The following is a 19,703-nucleotide window of genomic DNA, read 5'->3' on the forward strand; positions in this document are numbered from 1 at the left end:
AAACGATGACTGTGCGTTAGCTGTAAGCTAACAGCGTCTCTGCACGGACATCAAGTACATTCATAAAGCGCCGCGATGCGAACAAACCACAAACATTTTTAACGTGTGTGGATGCGTGTTTGTGTCTGGGGGTAAATTCTATGGGAAGTCACTGAGCTCAGCAGGCGTGTGCGTTAACATGTATGTTAACATGTATGTACGTTAACATGTATGTTAACATGTATGTATGTGAACATGTGCATTAACATGTATGTATGTTAACATGTATGTATGTGAACATGTGCATTAACATGTATGTATGTTAACATGTATGTATGTGAACATGTGCATTAACATGTATGTATGTTAACATGTATGTATGTGAACATGTGCATTAACATGTATGTATGTTAACATGTGCATTAACATGTATGTATGTTAACATGTATGTATGTGAACATGTGCATTAACATGTATGTATGTTAACATGTATGTATGTTAACATGTGCATTAACATGTATGTATGTTAACATGTATGTATGTGAACATGTGCATTAACATGTATGTATGTGAACATGTGCATTAACATGTATGTATGTTAACATGTGCATTAACATGTATGTGAACATTTACAGTGAAGCTTTAATCTCATTAGCTGGTAAAACAGGAGTCGACCCCTGTTGGTGTTTGGTCCTGTAGGATCTGACGACTGCATGTGTTGTGGTCACGTGCTGGTGTAAACGCGTTTCCATGGTTACGTAGAGGTACGGATCAAATGACTTTAACGGTGTAGTCTAGTTACAGAGTTACTTGAGATGTTACAGTTTGTCTCGTAGAATCTGGACTTCTTCTCGTGATGTTACAACTTTATCTTGAAATGTTGTGACTTTGAGTAAGAAGTTAAATCTTCATCAGTCAGACGTTTCTCTTTGATTCATTGAGTTTTAATAAAAAGCTTCGTTCAGCCAATCAGACGCGTCCGGTGCAGCTGATCTCAGACCAGCGTCTCTGTTTTTCAGGTGTGACGGAGGACACGGTGTGTGTGGGCGTCGCCAGGCTCGGCGCCGATGACCAGAAGATCCGTGCTGCGACATTACGTCAGCTGGTGTCATGTGACCTCGGCGCTCCGCTCCATTCTCTGGTCGTCACCGGCAGACTCCACCCGCTGGAGGTGGACATGCTGCGAGTAAACGAAGAACCAAACGCACTGCAACACCTGAAGGCGATCGACAGCTCCACCTGGACCTCCTAACACACACACACACACACACACACACACACACACACACACACACACACACACACACCTAACACACACACACACACACACCTCCTAACACACACACACACACCTCTTAACACACACACGCACACACACACACACACACACACCTAACACACACACACACACACACACCTAACACACACACACACACCTAACACACACACACACACACACACACACACCTCCTAACACACACACACACGCCTCTTAACACACACACACACACACACGCCTCCTAACACACACACACACACCTCTTAACACACACACACACGCCTCTTAACACACACACACACACACACGCACCTAACACACACACACACACCTAACACACACACACACACACACACACACACCTCCTAACACACACACACACGCCTCTTAACACACACACACACACACACGCACCTAACACACACACACACACCTAACACACACACACACACACACACACACACACACCTCCTAACACACACACACACACACACACACACCTAACACACACACACACACACACCTCCTAACACACACACACACACCTCCTAACACACACACACACACACACGCCTCCTAACACACACACACACACACACACCTAACACACACACACACACACACGCCTCCTAACACACACACACACACACACACCTACATTTTCTCTTAATATTCAAATGTTTGTTTACATTTGGAATAAAAAGTGACTTTTTATGCAACAGTTCTGATATTTAAACGTCCTTCCCGTCAAAAACCTTTTAAGAAAAGGAAAGTTGTGATTTTGTTTTGATTTACTGAAACGTTTTGTGTTTAAAGGAAAAAAAGAGTCATAATTGTGAGATAAAAGGCCTCCATTTTATTTCTTTGGTGAACACGATGCTGATTTGATTTCCCAAATGTGAGAAATATTTTATTTTGCTGCAACGTCGTGTTAACTTGACTTGTGTTAAAACTGACTCGTGTTAAAACTGACTCGTGTTAAAACTGACTCGTGTTAAAACTGACTCGTGTTAACTTGACTCGTGTTAAACCTGACTCGTGTTAACTTGACTCGTGTTAAAACTGACTCGTGTTAACTTGACTCGTGTTAACTTGACTCGTGTTAAAACTGACTCGTGTTAACTTGACTCGTGTTAAAACTGACTCGTGTTAAACTGACTCGTGTTAAAACTGACTCGTGTTAACTTGACTCGTGTTAACTTGACTCGTGTTAACTTGACTCGTGTTAAACTGAACAGACTGATGTGTCGAACCTGTCTGCTGTGATGTCATCAATAAACACAGATCAATATTCACTTCAGAAACAGAATCATTTATTACAGTTGAAAAAAGACTGAAATCCACTGACTGGTCACATGGTCTGATCACATGGTTTGGCACGTAAAAACAGAGTGACATCACACACACCATGGACCAATCAGCTGGCAGCGGTCTGGTCCCAGCAGTGATGTCAGAGGGGCGGCGGTGGGGGCGGGGTCAGATTGTCTCTGATTCATGATGAAGGCACTTACCCAGAATGCTTTGCTCCAGTCTACAAAGTGCTGCGGGGGAGGGGGCAGGGCTAGACAGGGGCTAAGGCCCCGCCCCCACCCCCGCTGCTCGCCAACAGGTTAAAAAAACAAAAACAGGGGGAGGGGCCATTTGAGTTCACAGTTCTCTGTAAGCCCCGCCCCCCCCAGTCTGTCCTGCAGTGACCCCGGGGTCAAAGGTCACCATGGATTGGTCCCAGAGTCTAGAAGGAGGAGGAGCTTCTACATCGCCGCCGTGTCGATCTGAACGTACAGCTGCCGGACCCCCGCCTGCAGAGAGACAACAGTACTGTAAACATACTAAAACTACTGCAACAGAGTACTACTACTACTACAACAACTACTGCACCTACTACTGCAACAGAGTACTACTACTACTACTACAACTACTGCACCTACTACTGCAACAGAATACTACATCTGTAACGGAATACTATTACTACTACAAATAATAATGTTGAACCCCCGCCTGCAGAGAGACAACAGTACTGTAAACATACTAAAACTACTGCAACAGAGTACTACTACTACTACTACAACTACTGCACCTACTACTGCAACAGAATACTACTACTACTACTACAACTACTGCACCTACTACTGCAACAGAATACTACATCTGTAACGGAATACTATTACTACTACAAATAATAATGTTGAACCCCCGCCTGCAGAGAGACAACAGTACTGTAAACATACTAAAACTACTGCAACAGAGTACTACTACTACTACTACAACTACTGCACCTACTACTGCAACAGAATACTACTACTACTACTACAACTACTGCACCTACTACTGCAACAGAATACTACATCTGTAACGGAATACTATTACTACTACAAATAATAATGTTGAACCCCCGCCTGCAGAGAGACAACAGTACTGTAAACATACTAAAACTACTGCAACAGAGTACTACTACTACTACTACTACTACAACTACTGCACCTACTACTGCAACAGAATACTACATCTGTAACGGAATACTATTACTACTACAAATAATACTGTTGAACCCCTGCCTGCAGAGAGACAACACGTTATTACTGCAAATACTACTACAACAAAATACTACTACTACAAATAATTTAAAAAAACCTGTGTGAAGATGTGGTGCGTTCGGGTACCCGTGTGAAGATGTGGTGCGTTCGGGTACCTGTGTGAAGGTGTGGTGCGTTCGGGTACCTGTGTGAAGATGTGGTGCGTTCGGGTACCCGTGTGAAGGTGTGGTGTGTTCAGGTACCCGTGTGAAGATGTGGTGCGTTCGGGTACCCGTGTGAAGATGTGGTGCGTTCGGGTACCTGTGTGAAGGTGTGGTGCGTTCGGGTACCCGTGTGAAGATGTGGTGCGTTCGGGTACCTGTGTGAAGGTGTGGTGCGTTCGGGTACCTGTGTGAAGGTGTGGTGCGTTCGGGTACCTGTGTGAAGATGTGGTGCGTTCGGGTACCCGTGTGAAGGTGTGGTGTGTTCAGGTACCTGTGTGAAGATGTGGTGCGTTCGGGTACCCGTGTGAAGATGTGGTGCGTTCGGGTACCCGTGTGAAGATGTGGTGCGTTCGGGTACCTGTGTGAAGGTGTGGTGTGTTCAGGTACCCGTGTGAAGATGTGGTGCGTTCGGGTACCCGTGTGAAGATGTGGTGCGTTCGGGTACCTGTGTGAAGGTGTGGTGCGTTCGGGTACCTGTGTGAAGGTGTGGTGCGTTCGGGTACCTGTGTGAAGGTGTGGTGCGTTCGGGTACCCGTGTGAAGGTGTGGTGCGTTCGGGTACCCGTGTGAAGATGTGGTGCGTTCGGGTACCCGTGTGAAGATGTGGTGCGTTTGGGTACCTGTGTGAAGATGTGGTGCGTTCGGGTACCCGTGTGAAGATGTGGTGCGTTTGGGTACCTGTGTGAAGATGTGGTGCGTTCGGGTACCCGTGTGAAGGTGTGGTGTGTTCAGGTACCCGTGTGAAGATGTGGTGCGTTCGGGTACCCGTGTGAAGATGTGGTGCGTTCGGGTACCTGTGTGAAGGTGTGGTGCGTTCGGGTACCTGTGTGAAGGTGTGGTGCGTTCGGGTACCTGTGTGAAGGTGTGGTGTGTTCAGGTACCCGTGTGAAGGTGTGGTGTGTTCAGGTACCGGTGTGAAGGTGTGGTGCATTCGGGTACCTGTGTGAAGATGTGGTGTGTCTGGCTGAGGATCCAGCGGGTGTCGGCGTCGGGGGCGACCAGCAGCTTCAGGGTTCCGATGTAAACGTCAGTGCACAGGGTCCAGAAGTGCGGCTCCTGCAGGTTGTAAACTCCCTGCAGCTGCTGCACCTGAACACAACACGACCAGGAGTTAGACTGAACAACAACAAATAAAACCAGTCCTCCCATTCATTTGAATGATGGTAGTGCGTTTAGGCTGCGGGGGTCAGGGCTGCAGGGGCGTCACAGCGACCTACGGCGAGAACGCTGAACCAGAATCAACTTTTGGAGAAACGCAACCCGACATCACGCTGTGTTGGCCAATCACAGCTGGTGATCAGACTGATCAGAGCTGTACAACCCTGCCATGAGGGAGGACAAAGACGTTACCAGGAGGAGGACATTTCTCTTCGTTTGATAACGTTTAGAGTAAAGTTTGACTTTAATGGCGACTTCCTGTGTTTTTTCTGAATTTTAAAAAAGAGAGAGAGAGCAGCTGTGGGCGAGTGAGCTAGAGAGTGAATGAGGAGAGCGAGCTGTGGTAGCGAGAGAGCCGGTGAACGAGAGGAAGAAGACGCTATTTTCTGATTGTTTCACGGTGGTTACAAATAAACACGCCCACACCCCCGCACCTCCGCACAACACCTGGGCAGGTGCGTGTGTGGTGGGCGTGGCTTGTTCTCACCCTCTGGTAACACTCAGGGAGGGCGTGGTCCAGTGAAGGCGGCGTCCTCTGCATCAGGATCCCGATGGACTCTCGCAGTAATGGCACCACGCTGAGGGTCAGAGGTCAGAGAGAGAGTGTTAAATACATCAGGCAGGTTTTTACCTGCTACATCAGCTGCATCTTTGTTGCATGTGAATACTTTGGAAAATAAAGCATTTGCCACATAAACTATTATAAATAAGACTTGTCTCCATGTGTACTGTAGATTTATTCTGTAATGAGCTTTCAGCTGTGTGTGATCTGATGCAGGTTATATTAACTGCTTCTGAATTAACTAGATGGTTTTAACTGCAGGATCATGGATACACATTGATTTATTTTATGTATTTTAATGTGCAATGAAAAACCCCAAAAGGATTCACTGCTGCGATGCATTGCCTCTGGTACAATGCAATATTATTATTTATCATTTTTAAACAGATTGTACTCGTCTTTTTTTTACATAGTTCTATGTAGTTTTTACCTGTTGGAGGGTTGCGTAGCTGCACATAGAGAGTAAAATAAAACAATATAAAAAAAAAATAGAGCAGCTGTGTAAAAACAGATGAGCAGCGCGATGCGTCCGTGGTTGATTATGATGGATACGTTCTGCTGCATCTGTGCTATTTCGGCCATTAAACTACTAACTGCTGCTGCCAGACCTGCTCGGTTCTAAATCTACTGTTTTCAGAGTTTCACCCTGCAGATCCTACTGACGAAATTCTAATGAAATTCTTAGAATTATGATGTTTTCTAAGAATTTTCTAATATTCTCCAAACGCTGAATGACAGTGAGTTAATGAAACACTACAGATCAGATCATGCGGGGATGTTTGTGGTCGATCTCATCAGAGATGCGCTCACAGCTCCAACCATCGCTATAACGCCAGAAATGAAAGTGATCACAACGCTAAGACATTTGGAAACTGGAAAAATCTGGAATCTGCTGGCAGGATCCACCACACCTCCTCAATGAGCTAAAAGTTTCTGTCCCTTCGTTGCTCAAAGTTGCTCTGAGAATGTTTCCAAATCACTCCTGGGCTCGGACTCCTTGCTAGAAACCTTTAGGCTGAGTGAAGGAGCGCTCAGAGTATTCTCTCAGTGTTTGTGAATTCAGCCCCTGATATTTAACTGGGGTTTGTACTGAGAGTTTCACCCCACAGCTCAGGAATCTACAGATATTTAACTGGAGTTTGGTCAGAGTTGTTCTCTGCAGTTCGGTTCAGGGTGACTGGCAGTTTCCAGCTGCAGTAACATGATGCTTGTGGTTGTGTGAAGGCCTCTCAACTGACCACAGCTCCGCTCGGCTCCTCGCTCTGCTGACTGTTTAAATCTGCAGCTGCGTTCCCTTCCAGCCTATCAAACCACATCAGCACACATCAACTCCATTCATCACTGGGGCTTCTGGGAAATCTGACCGCTGCATTTACATCCAGAGGACCGGCGGAGCCCAGGCTGGACTGCAGAACTATTTCCAGTTCCATGCCGGTGGTTTGGCAGGTCGGAGCCCATTAACTACTAATCGCACATTCTTTACATTAGTGGCGACTATTTTCCAAAGAATCCATCAGGTTCCAGGCAGACGCTGCGTCACCGCAGCTCGGTGGAAATCAGCTCACAGACCAAAACCTGATTGATCGTCAATCCATCAGTGTTCAGATAACTTAAGATTTTGGTCATTTATGTTCTCATCATGTGGTGATGCAGCTGAGAACAGTAAAGGTTCTCCTGATGGTGTGTTTGTGAACGCTCCAACAGTTTAAAGTTGTTTAAAGGTTTGAGATGTAGGAAACAACAAATTCACTAGATCATCTTCTTTTCAGAGGTTCTAGTGACCAATGAGGAGGTTCTATGGGTGTTTAGGGGGTTCTAGTGGTCTGAAGAGGCTCTAGCCATCGTTTAGGAGGTTCTATGGGTCCTACCGGAGGTTCAACTAGCCATTAGGGGTTCCAGTGGTCTGTAAGGAGATAACAGTGGTCCTTCAGGGAGTTCCAGAGTTTATTTAAGAGGATCTAGTTATCCTCTGGGAGGATCAAGTGGTCCTTTAGGAGGTTCTAATCAGGTCCATTAGGAGTTCCTAGTGGTCAATGAGGACATTCAAGTGGTCATTGGACAGGTTCTACAATTCCTTTACAAGGTTCTAGGGGTCCTTCCGGAGGTTCTGCTAGTCATTAGTGGTTCTTGTGGTCTGTAAGGAGATAATAGTGGTCCTTTAGGAAGTTTTAATGGTCTTGTAAGAAGTTCTAGGAACACTGACACAAACACAACGATTCTTATTTACAGGTGATTATACACTAATAAAACATTTATGAATATTATATTCCATTTCTGCTTGATGCCACTAAATTTTACACACTGGACGTTTAGACAGTTCTAGAGGTCATTTAGAAGGTTCTAGTGGTTAAGAGGTTCTAGTGGCCATTGAAGAAGTTCTAGCCATTGTTAAGTTGGTTCTAATCACTTAATAGTTTCTAGAGATCCTTCAGGAGGTTCTCGTGACCATTTACAATGTTCTGTGGTCCTTAAAGAGGTTCTAGTGGCCATTGAAGCTCTAGCCATTGTTAAGGAGGTTATAATCACTGAATAGTTTCTAGAGATCCTTTAGGAGGTTCTAGTAGTCAATGAAAATGTTCTAGTGGTCTTTTACAAGGTTCTAGCAGCCACTAAGGAGGTTCTAAGGGTCCTCCCAGAGGTTCTACTAGCCATTAGGGGCTCTAGTGGTCTGTAAGAAGATAAGAAGGGTCCTTTAGGAAGTGCTAGTGGTCTTTAGAAGGTTCTGGTCGTCCTTTAGGAGGATCTAGCAGTCACTGAAGAGGTTTATGTCCTCACAGAGAGGCAGATGATGATATTTAGCTCCTGTGGAACCTCATGGTTCTACAGAAATTGAAAGCATGCTCTGAGTTTAAATACTGAAGGATCATTTGTCTGCAAATATTCAAAGAAAAGAAGAGAAACAAACGTCTGGAAGGAAATCCGTCTGATGGAGGTTTGAAACTACAGAACCAGATTTCAGACTTTCTCCAGCAAAGCACAACAGGAAGTGACCTCATGCTATTGTTCACCTTCCTGTTTCAACTTCATTCCTGCTGCACACACACACACACACACACACACACACGTCTGCACAGCTATCCTTGTTAGGATATTGCACTGACTCTCATTCATTGATGGCAGCATAACCCAAAACCCCAAACCCTAAACCTAAACCAGGACCTCAGAAATGATGTTTTGCCTCATTAGGACCAGGCTTTGGTCCCATGAGGACTACTGGTCCTGACAAGCTTGGTGTTTATACCGGAACACACACACACACACACACACACACACACACACACACACACAGCTGCAGTCCATTGTGTGTATAAAAGCTTTGGTCCTCCTGCAGTCTGTCATTACACAGAGAGACGAGCTGATTGGACAACAGCCGACGAAAAGGACGCCCACAACAAAGAGGCAGCTGGCCCCACCCCCTCCACACACACCCACACACACCCACCCACACACACACACACACACACACACAGTGGTCTCAGCTGGCCACACGGCAGTGGCTGGTTAAAGCCCCGCCCACCCTGGTCTGCTCTGCTATAGGCTGTAATTACAGCTGTCAGTCAACAGGGTGGAGACCAGCAGCAGCAACACTGTGCAGGGTTCGATTTATTCCTTAAACAACTTTAATGTTGAGAAACAAGTTTCTTTACTCTTTATATTATAGTTACTACAGTTATTACTGCAACTACTGTTACTCCTGCAGCTACTATTATGGGATGGATATCTATAGAATATTATTGATACTACCACTGTTATCAATACTCCTTATTGGTCCGGTTCTTTATCGATACTCTTGCTTTTCATTACTGAAGATTTAGTTTCTTTTTTTTGAACTAGTATTTAAAAAAATGAATAAATTCAGAAGAGGATTAGAATTGATTTATATTTAAATATAATTAAATGTTTCTAGAGCAGTAACAGAAAAGTTACAATATAAACTATATATAATCTCACTGGAAACTAATCAATAACGGCAGTAAAATAAATAATATTTCTGACATGAAAATAGTGGATGAAGTTTAGAGAGAAGACTGATAACAGCTGCATACACACAGCTTTGGTTTAGCTTGTTTATAACACTTTGCTGTGGTGAAAGCAGGAAAATATCACTTTCCTACATGTTTATGTCTGTTGACGAGCTGGTTTAATAAAGTCACAAAGGTTTTACTGCACTTACAGTAACACTTGTCGTCAGAGCCCGACGCCGGCAGCTTCGTCATCATTACAGGACGATTAAATACTGATAGCAACACCGTTCATCCAGGAGCTGATCAATATCTCACCGCTGACCAGTCAGGAACTGGTTCCAGTTTAGTACTGGGTCTTGATACCCATCCCTCACTAAACAGTACAGTCCCTCATCGCTACCGTTACTCCTACAGTCTCTACGACCTTCCTCACTCACTGAACTCACTGAAGTAAAGAATCTGACTGTTGTTGTGTTTGTGTTCTTCTGTCGGTTGTATTTTTATACCAGAGTCACTTCTGAGCAGCCAATCATCTCTGACCGAGTTAATTTAAACTGTCACATGACATAAAGACGCTCTAACCTGCACTTAACTGACTTTCATGTTAGAAAAACAAACTTTATTGAAGCTGTGTGTGTGTTTACGATGAACCACAGACTCCACGTGTTTTTATGGCTGCACCGTGTCATCAGAGGGAATCTATAAAACATCTAAAATAACTCAGTGAGCATCTCTTCAGTCTCACAGACAGTCAGATGGAGCTGAGACACACTCAACTGTTTCTGACAGTTTCAAGTGTGACGTTTTACTTTGACAGAGTGGTGTGTGTGTGTAGTGTGTGTGTGTGTAGTGTGTGTGTGTGCATGCGTGTGCGTGTGTGTCACCTGACTCCGATGAGGAGGGCGATCAGCATGGAGCAGATGGGGTCGGCGATCATGAGGTCGTATTTCTGCATCAGCAGAGCGGAGATGATGACGCCGATGCTGCCGAGTGTGTCAGCGATGATGTGCAGCAGGACGCCTGCAACACACACACACACACACACACACACACACACACACACAAATAAAAACAAACACATCAGACTGTTGACTACGAGTCTGTCGTTGTTTTTCATGTGCAGCAAATTTGAGAAACAGGAAAATCAATTAACTTCTTTGTCGTTAAAACACATTTTGTTGATCTGTGAGCTCAGAGCAGCAGCTGGATGCTGCAGTTATCTCACAGTTCATCCTCATGTTTGTGATAATGATGTTAGTTTTAAGTGAATCGTTGGTGCTTCATCACCATCAGCAGCACTTTACTAAACTTCAGCCTGTAGAGAGAAGAAGTGAAGCAGTGATGTTGGTCAGTGACCTTCATCACCTCCAGGTAGCTTCACTCTCACTGATGTTTCATGTTCAGAGGACAAAGAGCAGCAGTCAGTGTCTGCAGGAACATCTTCCTGTTTATTAAGTCAAATCATCAGATTCTCAAAGACTCACAGCTGTAGAAACAAACATTAGTAACCTGAAGACAACTTTTATATCAAATAAAAAAACAGCTTGTTTAAAGCTTCAGGAGTGATTTTATGATACAAAAAGAACATTTAATCTTTCAGTTTATCTAAAAAAAAACTTTAAATCCCCAAATAAGGAGATGCGTTATTCTGATTGGACAGTGAAGTCTGCTGCTGGTTGGATAGCAGGCTGTGATGCAGTGTGAGCGCCCCCCGGTGGTCATTCCTCCTCTCTGCTCCGTAAACACAGAGGTCACAACAGCCGGCAGATTAATCACTTTCATCTCCACGGTAAAAGTGTTTTATCAGTTTTATGAGTTGATAACAGCTAAACATGTCAAAGTCCTTCTTCTGGATACATGATCTGTTCTAAAGTTTAATTAATAATCAGTCGTCACACTCACAGGATCACCTGCCAGTTTTAAGACTGCGTGAAGACTCTGCTTCACATTTTCTGTCTAAACTCTCAAAAGAAATAATTCAAAATACAGAATATGGTTTGTCTTTCATTGTTGTGTAAACTAACACGTCACTGTGTGCACAAATATAGACAGATCTTTTTTATTTGTCATGTAACTATGTGAGTTTTTATTTCTAACTTCAGACCAAACCCCCTTTTTTGCTGTTATGAGTGATGCTGGAGATGATGTGAGTGTGTTCTGCTGTTCTCACCCTGCAGGATCTGTTTACTGGCACCTTTCCCCGGCGTGTGCTGCAGCTCGTCTGCAAGAAAAACACACGACAGAAAATTCAACACGTCTCTGCAGCGAATCGTTTAACCGACATTAGACAAAGAGCGCTGATATTTCAAAAAAGAGGAACGTGACGAAGACTTGTTTCCTGTTCTGAGTCCGTTAATCGTCTCTCTGGACGGACGCTCACCGTGACAGTGCGGCTCCTCGTGGCTGTGTCCGTGTCCTCCATGACTGTGTCCATGACCGTCGTGACTGTGTCCGTGTCCTCCGTGTCCGTGTCCGTGTTTCTGGTGGCCGTGTCCTCCGTGACTGTGTCCGTGATTCAGACTGCCGTTAAACAGAGAGTGACTGTGTCCATGACCTGAGGACACAGACAGAGAGCTTAGAGACCTGAGGTTCTACACAGCTGCGGTGAGGTTCTACACAGCTGCAGTGAGGTTCTACACAGTGAGGTTCTACACAGCTGTAGTGAGGTTCTACACAGCTGCAGTGAGGTTCTACACAGCTGCAGTGAGGTTCTACACAGCTGCGGTGAGGTTCTACACAGCTGCGGTGAGGTTCTACACAGCTGCGGTGAGGTTCTACACAGCTGCGGTGAGGTTCTACACAGCTGCAGTGAGGTTCTACACAGCTGCGGTGAGGTTCTACACAGCTGCAGTGAGGTTCTACACAGCTGTAGTGAGGTTCTACACAGCTGCGGTGAGGTTCTACACAGCTGCAGTGAGGTTCTACACAGCTGTAGTGAGGTTCTACACAGCTGCGGTGAGGTTCTACACAGCTGTAGTGAGGTTCTACACAGCTGCAGTGAGGTTCTACACAGCTGCGGTGAGGTTCTACACAGCTGCAGTGAGGTTCTACACAGCTGTAGTGAGGTTCTACACAGCTGCGGTGAGGTTCTACACAGCTGCAGTGAGGTTCTACACAGCTGCGGTGAGGTTCTACACAGCTGCAGTGAGGTTCTACACAGCTGCAGTGAGGTTCTACACAGCTGCAGTGAGGTTCTACACAGCTGTAGTGAGGTTCTACACAGCTGCGGTGAGGTTCTACACAGCTGCGGTGAGGTTCTACACAGCTGCGGTGAGGTTCTACACAGCTGCGGTGAGGTTCTACACAGCTGCAGTGAGGTTCTACACAGCTGCAGTGAGGTTCTACACAGCTGTAGTGAGGTTCTACACAGTGAGGTTCTACACAGCTGTAGTGAGGTTCTACACAGCTGTAGTGAGGTTCTACACAGCTGCAGTGAGGTTCTACACAGCTGCAGTGAGGTTCTACACAGCTGTAGTGAGGTTCTACACAGCTGTAGTGAGGTTCTACACAGTGAGGTTCTACACAGCTGCAGTGAGGTTCTACACAGCTGCAGTGAGGTTCTACACAGCTGCAGTGAGGTTCTACACAGCTGCAGTGAGGTTCTACACAGCTGCAGTGAGGTTCTACACAGCTGTAGTGAGGTTCTACATGTTCTAGGTAGTACCTTCCTCTCCATGTGAGTGTCCGTGGCCTCCATGCTGGAAAACGAAGATCCCGACCAGATTAACCAGCAGTCCGGCAACAGAGACAGGAAGCAGCCGCTCATGGTGAACATCAGGAGGCTCCAGAGCTCTCTGAGAAACAGACAGGTGAATACAGACAGACAGGTGTATACAGACAGACAGGTGAATACAGACAGACAGGTGAATACAGACAGACAGGTGAATACAGACAGACAGACAGGTGAATACAGACAGACAGACAGGTGAATACAGACAGACAGACAGGTGAATATAGACAGACAGGTGAATACAGACAGACAGGTGGTAGACAGGAACATTTTCTCAGCTCTATCGGTCAGTGTGTGTGTTTGCACACTTGTACGTGTATCTTAGTGAGTTTTACACCATGGTACTGAGGACACGTCCTCACTACGACTGTCTGAGGGTTCAGTTCAGTTGTTTTAGGGTTCAGGTTGGAATCAGGTTTAGGTTCAGGTAAGTGTTGTGGTTAGACCTTTATCTGTGACGGTTTGGGTTGGAGTTTTGTTACCTCGACTCCTTCAGAGAAGATGAAGAATGCTGTGAAGATGAGGAAGAGTCCGTTGACGAAGCCCGCCAGAACCTCTGCTCGAACATAACTGAAACACACCAGAGACACAGACTGAAAACCTGCAGCAGAAATACTCAACACACACACATGAATAAACACACACACATGTCTGAGCTGAAGACAGGACTTCTGACTCTGAGCAGACTGTCATTAAAACTAAATCAGTTATTTACTTATTATTTTAAAAACACAGAGATGTTTAGGTTTACAATTTTTAACTAATTTGTTTGTTATATTGTTCATGATACATACTGATATTAGAAAATACCCTCATTAATACTGAGATAATGATTATAACATTTAAACCAAACTGTCAGTAGTGACGATGTTCTGTTTGTTCATCTGCTTTTGCTTTCTGGATATTTTTAATGCTAATTTTCACCAAACAAAAATCCCATTTGGGGCCAGTTGCATAAACTCAGTTTAAGACTAGTTCTGGTCTTAGATAGTCAGGTTAGACTAGTCTAATTAAGCCTGTCTGTTGCATAAATATTAAGGCTCACTGAAGCTCCACCAAATAGTGATTTTTCCCTCTAAACTTCTCACATGCTTTCATTTCAATAAATGTTCAAATGATCCAATATTTCAGCAAAAATCAAAGATTAGAGAAAAAGTCCAAAAACTGAAAACAGATTTGTGTATCAGAACTTTGTTTTTTCTTCTTTCCTCTCCCATTAATCATCTCACCACCCCTCAGATTTATCTGATGACCCTTTGGAGGGGCCCGACCCCTAGGTTGGGAACCACTGGACTAAACTAGCTAACTGTATATAAAGTAGTGTAAACTAGCTCCACCTCCAGCAGCTACAACAGTAACATGCTGCTCTAACACTGATGCTTCACTATTAATAATCTAATGATGTCATATATAATAATATATCAGCCAGAGGGACCAAACCACTACTTTTACTGCAATACTTTAACTACATCAAGCTCATAATACTTATGTACTTTTACTGCAATACTTTAACTACATCAAGCTCATAATACTTATGTACTTTTACTGCAATACTTTAACTACACCGAGCTCATAATACTTATGTACTTTTACTGCAATACTTTAACTACATCAAGCTCATAATACTTATGTACTTTTACTGCAATTTTGCTGCAGTAAAGTATCTGAGTACTTCTTCCATCACTGGTTCTCAGACTGAACACACTAAGGTTCCTCAGAAACGTTTGTCTTACACCTGGTGGATCATCAGTCTCACCCGTAGGAGAAGCTATCGTTGGATCTCCACCTGGAGATGACGGAGGCTGCCAGACCTGCCAGCAGGGCGGTGCAGTCAAAGAACATGTGGAAGGAGTCTGAGATCAGACCTAAACTGAACACAACAAACACAGATATGCATCATAAGAACAGAAATTCACTTCTTCTTCTTCTTTTAAAACATTTGGAGAATTAACAGAACGTGATGCTGTCATTAGTCTTTGGAGCCGTTTCTAAACAAACTAACGAGACCAAACTCTTCATGATGAAGGATCATGTGACCCAGTGCAGCGGCGAGACTCACTGACGGGTTTTTAATCAGATATAATCAGCTTTGATACACACACAGTACTTGTTAGAAGATCAGTTCATTGTTGGTTTGAATTGATTTATTTTTAAAGGGATCAATTAAATAAGCAACTGTATTGTTTTAATCTGATGGAGACAGTGTTTCTCCTGCTGTCAGCAGCTGGAGGTGAAGATTTGTTTGTCCTCAGTCTGATAAAGTTAAACTGGTTCATGACGTCAGCAGCTGAATTCATCACAGATCTCAATAAAACCCTGAATATCAGTGAAAATATTACTGTTTAAAGGACCAGTTCCCAGTGTTCCCAGTGTTCCCAGTGTGTTAAACCAGCAGTCAGGTGTCTGTAATCATTCCTCCTGTTCATACTGGATATTAAAAGATCCTTCAAATGTGCTTTCAATGGAAGTGATGGAGGATAAAATCCACAGTGTGTCCACACAGTCATTTAAAGTCTGTGTGAAGCTTCTATTCAGCTTCATCAGTCTGAGTTAGTCATATCAAGTGGATATCTGACACATTTACAGTCTTTTTAGCATCAAATTCCCTCTTTGTGTTTCCTCGGACAGTGTTTCCCTGTTGAGCTGCAGGTGGAAGTATAGTAACAAAAAGAGGAACTTTGGCACTAAAAAGACTGTAACGTTGAAAGATATCTACTTGATTTGACTCATTTGGACGCTGAAGCTTCATATTAGCTTCAGACTGTGGATTTTGTCCTCCATCACTTCCGTTGTAAGGTCATTATGAAGGGATCTTCTACTGGTCAGTATGAACAGGAGGAATGATTACAGACAGAAACACACTGACTGTTGGTTTAATGACACACTTAGAAACTTATACTTTATAACTCTGTAATTACTAAATGGAGGCTGCCTGAGCTTTCAGTTTATCTCTCACACACACACCAGCTCGTGGTCACTTTTGGGGACATTACATAGACTTTATATTACTTCCTGGAGACTTTTCCTAACTTTAATCTGACCCAACTTCCACTGACCCAAAAATCAGCTTTTTCCCAAGTGAGGACACGACTCTTGTCTTCAGTTGGACAAACTGTCCTCAATTAAGTGGTCCTCAGTCTGAAATTTGTCCCCAAAAGTAGCCTATGACAGACCACGCACACACACACACACACACACACACACACACACACACACACACACACACACACACAAACACATACGTGGCACATCCTGGCAGAACAAACAGACAGCGGCTGGATGCTAACTGTGTTAGCTACCTGTTACTCCAGATGCCGTAGGTCAGCTCCACGAAGGCGAAGGACAGATTGAGGCAGAGGAAGAAGAACAGATTCCTGGAGGTTTTATCAGCGAGGATCGACCTGAAAACACAGAACCACAAACCTCCATCACAGCCCTCAGAGGCAGCGAGAAACCCGTGAAAACCCCGAGAAAAGCCCGGGTTGTCCACACCTGCCGGCCGCCTTCACACGCAGCACACCGGCAGTCACCTTGTTACCCCGCTGACACAAACATCAGCAGCTTAATGAAGACGCAGCTGACAGCCGCACAGCTTTGCTCAGGCTAGCCGGTTAGCATGTGGCTAGCAGCTTGGTGTCAGCTGATTGAGAGTTAGCTCCGTTAGCAGCGGTTAGCTGTTAGCAGCAGGTGAGTTTACCTGAACCATCCCGAGAGCTTCACCAGCAGGTTGAACTTGGCAGGTTTGTACTCGTCGTCTTTTACTGATAAAGGTAACATTTTCACACCTGAACACACACACACACACACACACTCACTCCGGGTTGACTTAGCTGTGGTATGCTAACTGTCAACTTCCGCTGGTGTCACAATAAAGGCTTCCACTAAACTCTGACTCATAATACTGATACTACTTCCGGTACTACAGTTACTGTGTCTAATACTAGTATTTATCAAACTGTTTCCTGTTTCTCCCACTTTTACAAGACTCTTTATTTCATGACAGTAAATGTATAAAATGAAGGAAATCTGCAATACAATTAAAGATCAAAGCTCATAAAGTCATTTCATTCTCACCACAATACTGCAGATACATTTACTGTCCAGATAGTTCAGCAGATAAAGATCTTCCTCTTGATGTCTACACTCATACAGGATCAACCTTTAGGCTGCAAAATAATGAGACAGAATACGATGAAACATGAGCGCCAGTAGAAAAGTACACTCACTATCAAATCAATCCAAGACCACCTTTTTATTTTATTTCTCTCTTTTTTTTGGATTAATTGAATAATTACAGTATGAACACTTGTGCTGAGAGATGGAAGCTCAGTGAGACCTGAAGGACAGTAATAATGTTATAATAATAATAATAATAATAATAATAATAATAATAATAATAATAATATGACTGTAAGGGCTGGTTCAGGTCTGTAAGTTGGTTTCGGGGGTTTGAGATGATTGGACTCGTTTGTTTGTTAATTAACTGTCAGAATTCTGTATTTTCTGTTTTTCTGTTTGTATTTTTGTGAATCAATAAAAAAGACATGGCACCTTTATCTGCTGCTGTCTGTTTCTAATATTAGTAATTATAAAACTACACAACTCCTTAAACATGTATTTACTTGTTTATGTACATGTGTTTATTTATTTCTTACTTTAATTAGGCTATTTAGTATTAAAGTATTATTTTTATTATATCACTGGCAGTCATGTTAGTCAGGTGTATTGTAATGAACTGTGACAGCTGTTTGAACCTCTGTATACATAAAAATAAAAACATGAAAAAAACAAAACAGTTTCCGCTCATTTATAGTTTGTGTATGGAAGACAGATGCTGCCAAAACAACAAACAAACAAAGACAAAAATAAAAAATAGTAATGATAAGTCAAAAAGTCCAAAAGTTTGACTTCTTAAATTGAAAGTGTGACACTGAAGTTAATATAGTTTAGTATTATTATCTGATGATTGTGATCTACCAGCGGTCACGGCTAACATCACTGCTGCCACTTCCTGTTTCCCTGAATGCTGCCGTTCATCATCAGACTGAAGAAGAAGAAAGAACAACAAATATTTCTGCAGTAATAAAGAACTAGAACCTAAAGAACAGCTGACGCAGAGAGAGGATGTGATGCAGGATGAGTAACACAGAGGTTTATCAGGTTTATCAGGTACTTTACATGTCAGAGGGAAATATTATATTTTTTACTACGTCACTACGTATATTTGACAGCTGGAGTTACTTTGTAAATTGTGATTTTACATGCAAAACATATGATGAGCTGAGCTTATAAAATATGGATCAAACAACCCAACAGGATGTAAAATAGTTTAAAAATGTTCATATATGGATACATCAGCACTAATAATCTGTTGCTATGATATATAATACTGTGCATTGTACAGTAATAGTAATAAGAACTTTATTAAAGAGTTTTAACATTGTCACAGTTTAAATGTTTCCCAGTTTGAGTCGATACAGCAGCAACAACATCAGGTTCACTTCAGTAATCTGTTACTGGGAACCAGTTTAACACACAACAAGCTTCAGCTACAAACTGTCACAAACCTTTTGTTTCCTGTATGAAACGATGTGCAGACGACATTCAACAGATACACAAGTTATTAATGATTAATAAACTGCGACATGTCAGTTTAAAAAGAGCAGATTATAACAAGCTTTAGTTTTCATGTTTTCATGATTTACAGTGTTTATACAGTGAAAGTCAGTTATGAAAGGAGGAAGTTGTGGCGGTTTGCAGTGAGCAGCAGGGGGCGTCGCAGCTCTGTGTGACTCAGACTCTGTTTGCTGTTTCATCACAGAGGACAAAGTTTAGTCAAACATCATCTGGTTCAAACTTCTCAGAACAGACTCACAATCAGTCCTGCTCATCCCACAACACGTGTCAGTGTCAGTCCGCTTGTTGTGTAACGAGCAGCCATGACACGAATCACCATGATCAGTTTCCATGGCAACCACAAACCCGAGGACCTCGTCCGCAGCTCCATCCTCCCCCAGCAGCCTGACGCCCTCTCTATGTTTAAGAGTAGGCTGAAAACTTTCCTTTTTGATAAAGCTTATAGTTAGGGCCGACCAGGCTCGCCTTGGATCAGCCCTTAGTTATGCTGCTATAGGCCTAGACTGCTGGGGGACTTCCCATGATGCACTGAGCTCCTCTCTCCTCCTCCTCCTCTCCATCTGTATGCATTCATGTAACATCAATGCATGTTACTAACTTTGCTTCTTCCTCTGTTTTACTGCTTTCTTGTCTCACAGGAAAATCCAGAATCTAAGT

The 19,703-nt window shown here is 43.5% G+C and overlaps 2 protein-coding genes across 2 annotated transcripts in view; one reads left to right on the forward strand and one right to left on the reverse strand.

The window, feature by feature from the left end:
- dph5 (diphthamide biosynthesis 5) overlaps nucleotides 1-1,304 on the forward strand; it is an 11,083-nt gene extending 9,779 nt beyond the window's left edge. Inside the window, exon 7 of the mRNA XM_044362475.1 lies at nucleotides 999-1,304. Within this exon, the coding sequence (XP_044218410.1) occupies nucleotides 999-1,231 (233 nt within the window). The 3' untranslated portion in view covers nucleotides 1,232-1,304. The remainder of the gene's footprint in view (nucleotides 1-998) is intronic.
- A 1,245-nt stretch (nucleotides 1,305-2,549) lies between these two features.
- On the reverse strand, nucleotides 2,550-17,307 carry slc30a7 (solute carrier family 30 member 7). Its single transcript, XM_044362100.1, has 11 exons — nucleotides 17,107-17,307; nucleotides 16,709-16,810; nucleotides 15,166-15,279; nucleotides 13,892-13,979; nucleotides 13,344-13,473; nucleotides 12,060-12,233; nucleotides 11,850-11,900; nucleotides 10,564-10,699; nucleotides 5,640-5,730; nucleotides 4,934-5,083; nucleotides 2,550-3,057 (listed from the first exon to the last, which is right to left on the reverse strand). The coding sequence occupies exons 1-11, from the start codon at nucleotides 17,184-17,186 to the stop codon at nucleotides 3,010-3,012; spliced, it is 1,164 nt and encodes a 387-aa protein (XP_044218035.1). The 5' UTR covers nucleotides 17,187-17,307; the 3' UTR covers nucleotides 2,550-3,009.
- Nucleotides 17,308-19,703: the final 2,396 nt, after the last annotated feature.

This window comes from Thunnus albacares, chromosome 9 (assembly GCF_914725855.1).
Source record: "Thunnus albacares chromosome 9, fThuAlb1.1, whole genome shotgun sequence".
Classification (NCBI taxonomy): domain Eukaryota; kingdom Metazoa; phylum Chordata; class Actinopteri; order Scombriformes; family Scombridae; genus Thunnus; species Thunnus albacares.

Bases quoted from the DNA above. Each gene is read 5' to 3' on its own strand.
- slc30a7 (XM_044362100.1), bottom strand. From the start codon at position 17,186: ATGTTACCTTTATCAGTAAAAGACGACGAGTACAAACCTGCCAAGTTC. The intron at 15,280-16,708 runs GTAGCTAACACA...TGTTGTGTTCAG, and splicing joins TACGGCATCTGGAGTAACAG to TTTAGGTCTGATCTCAGACT. The intron at 13,980-15,165 runs GTGAGACTGATG...GGTGTGTTTCAG, and splicing joins AACGATAGCTTCTCCTACGG to TTATGTTCGAGCAGAGGTTC.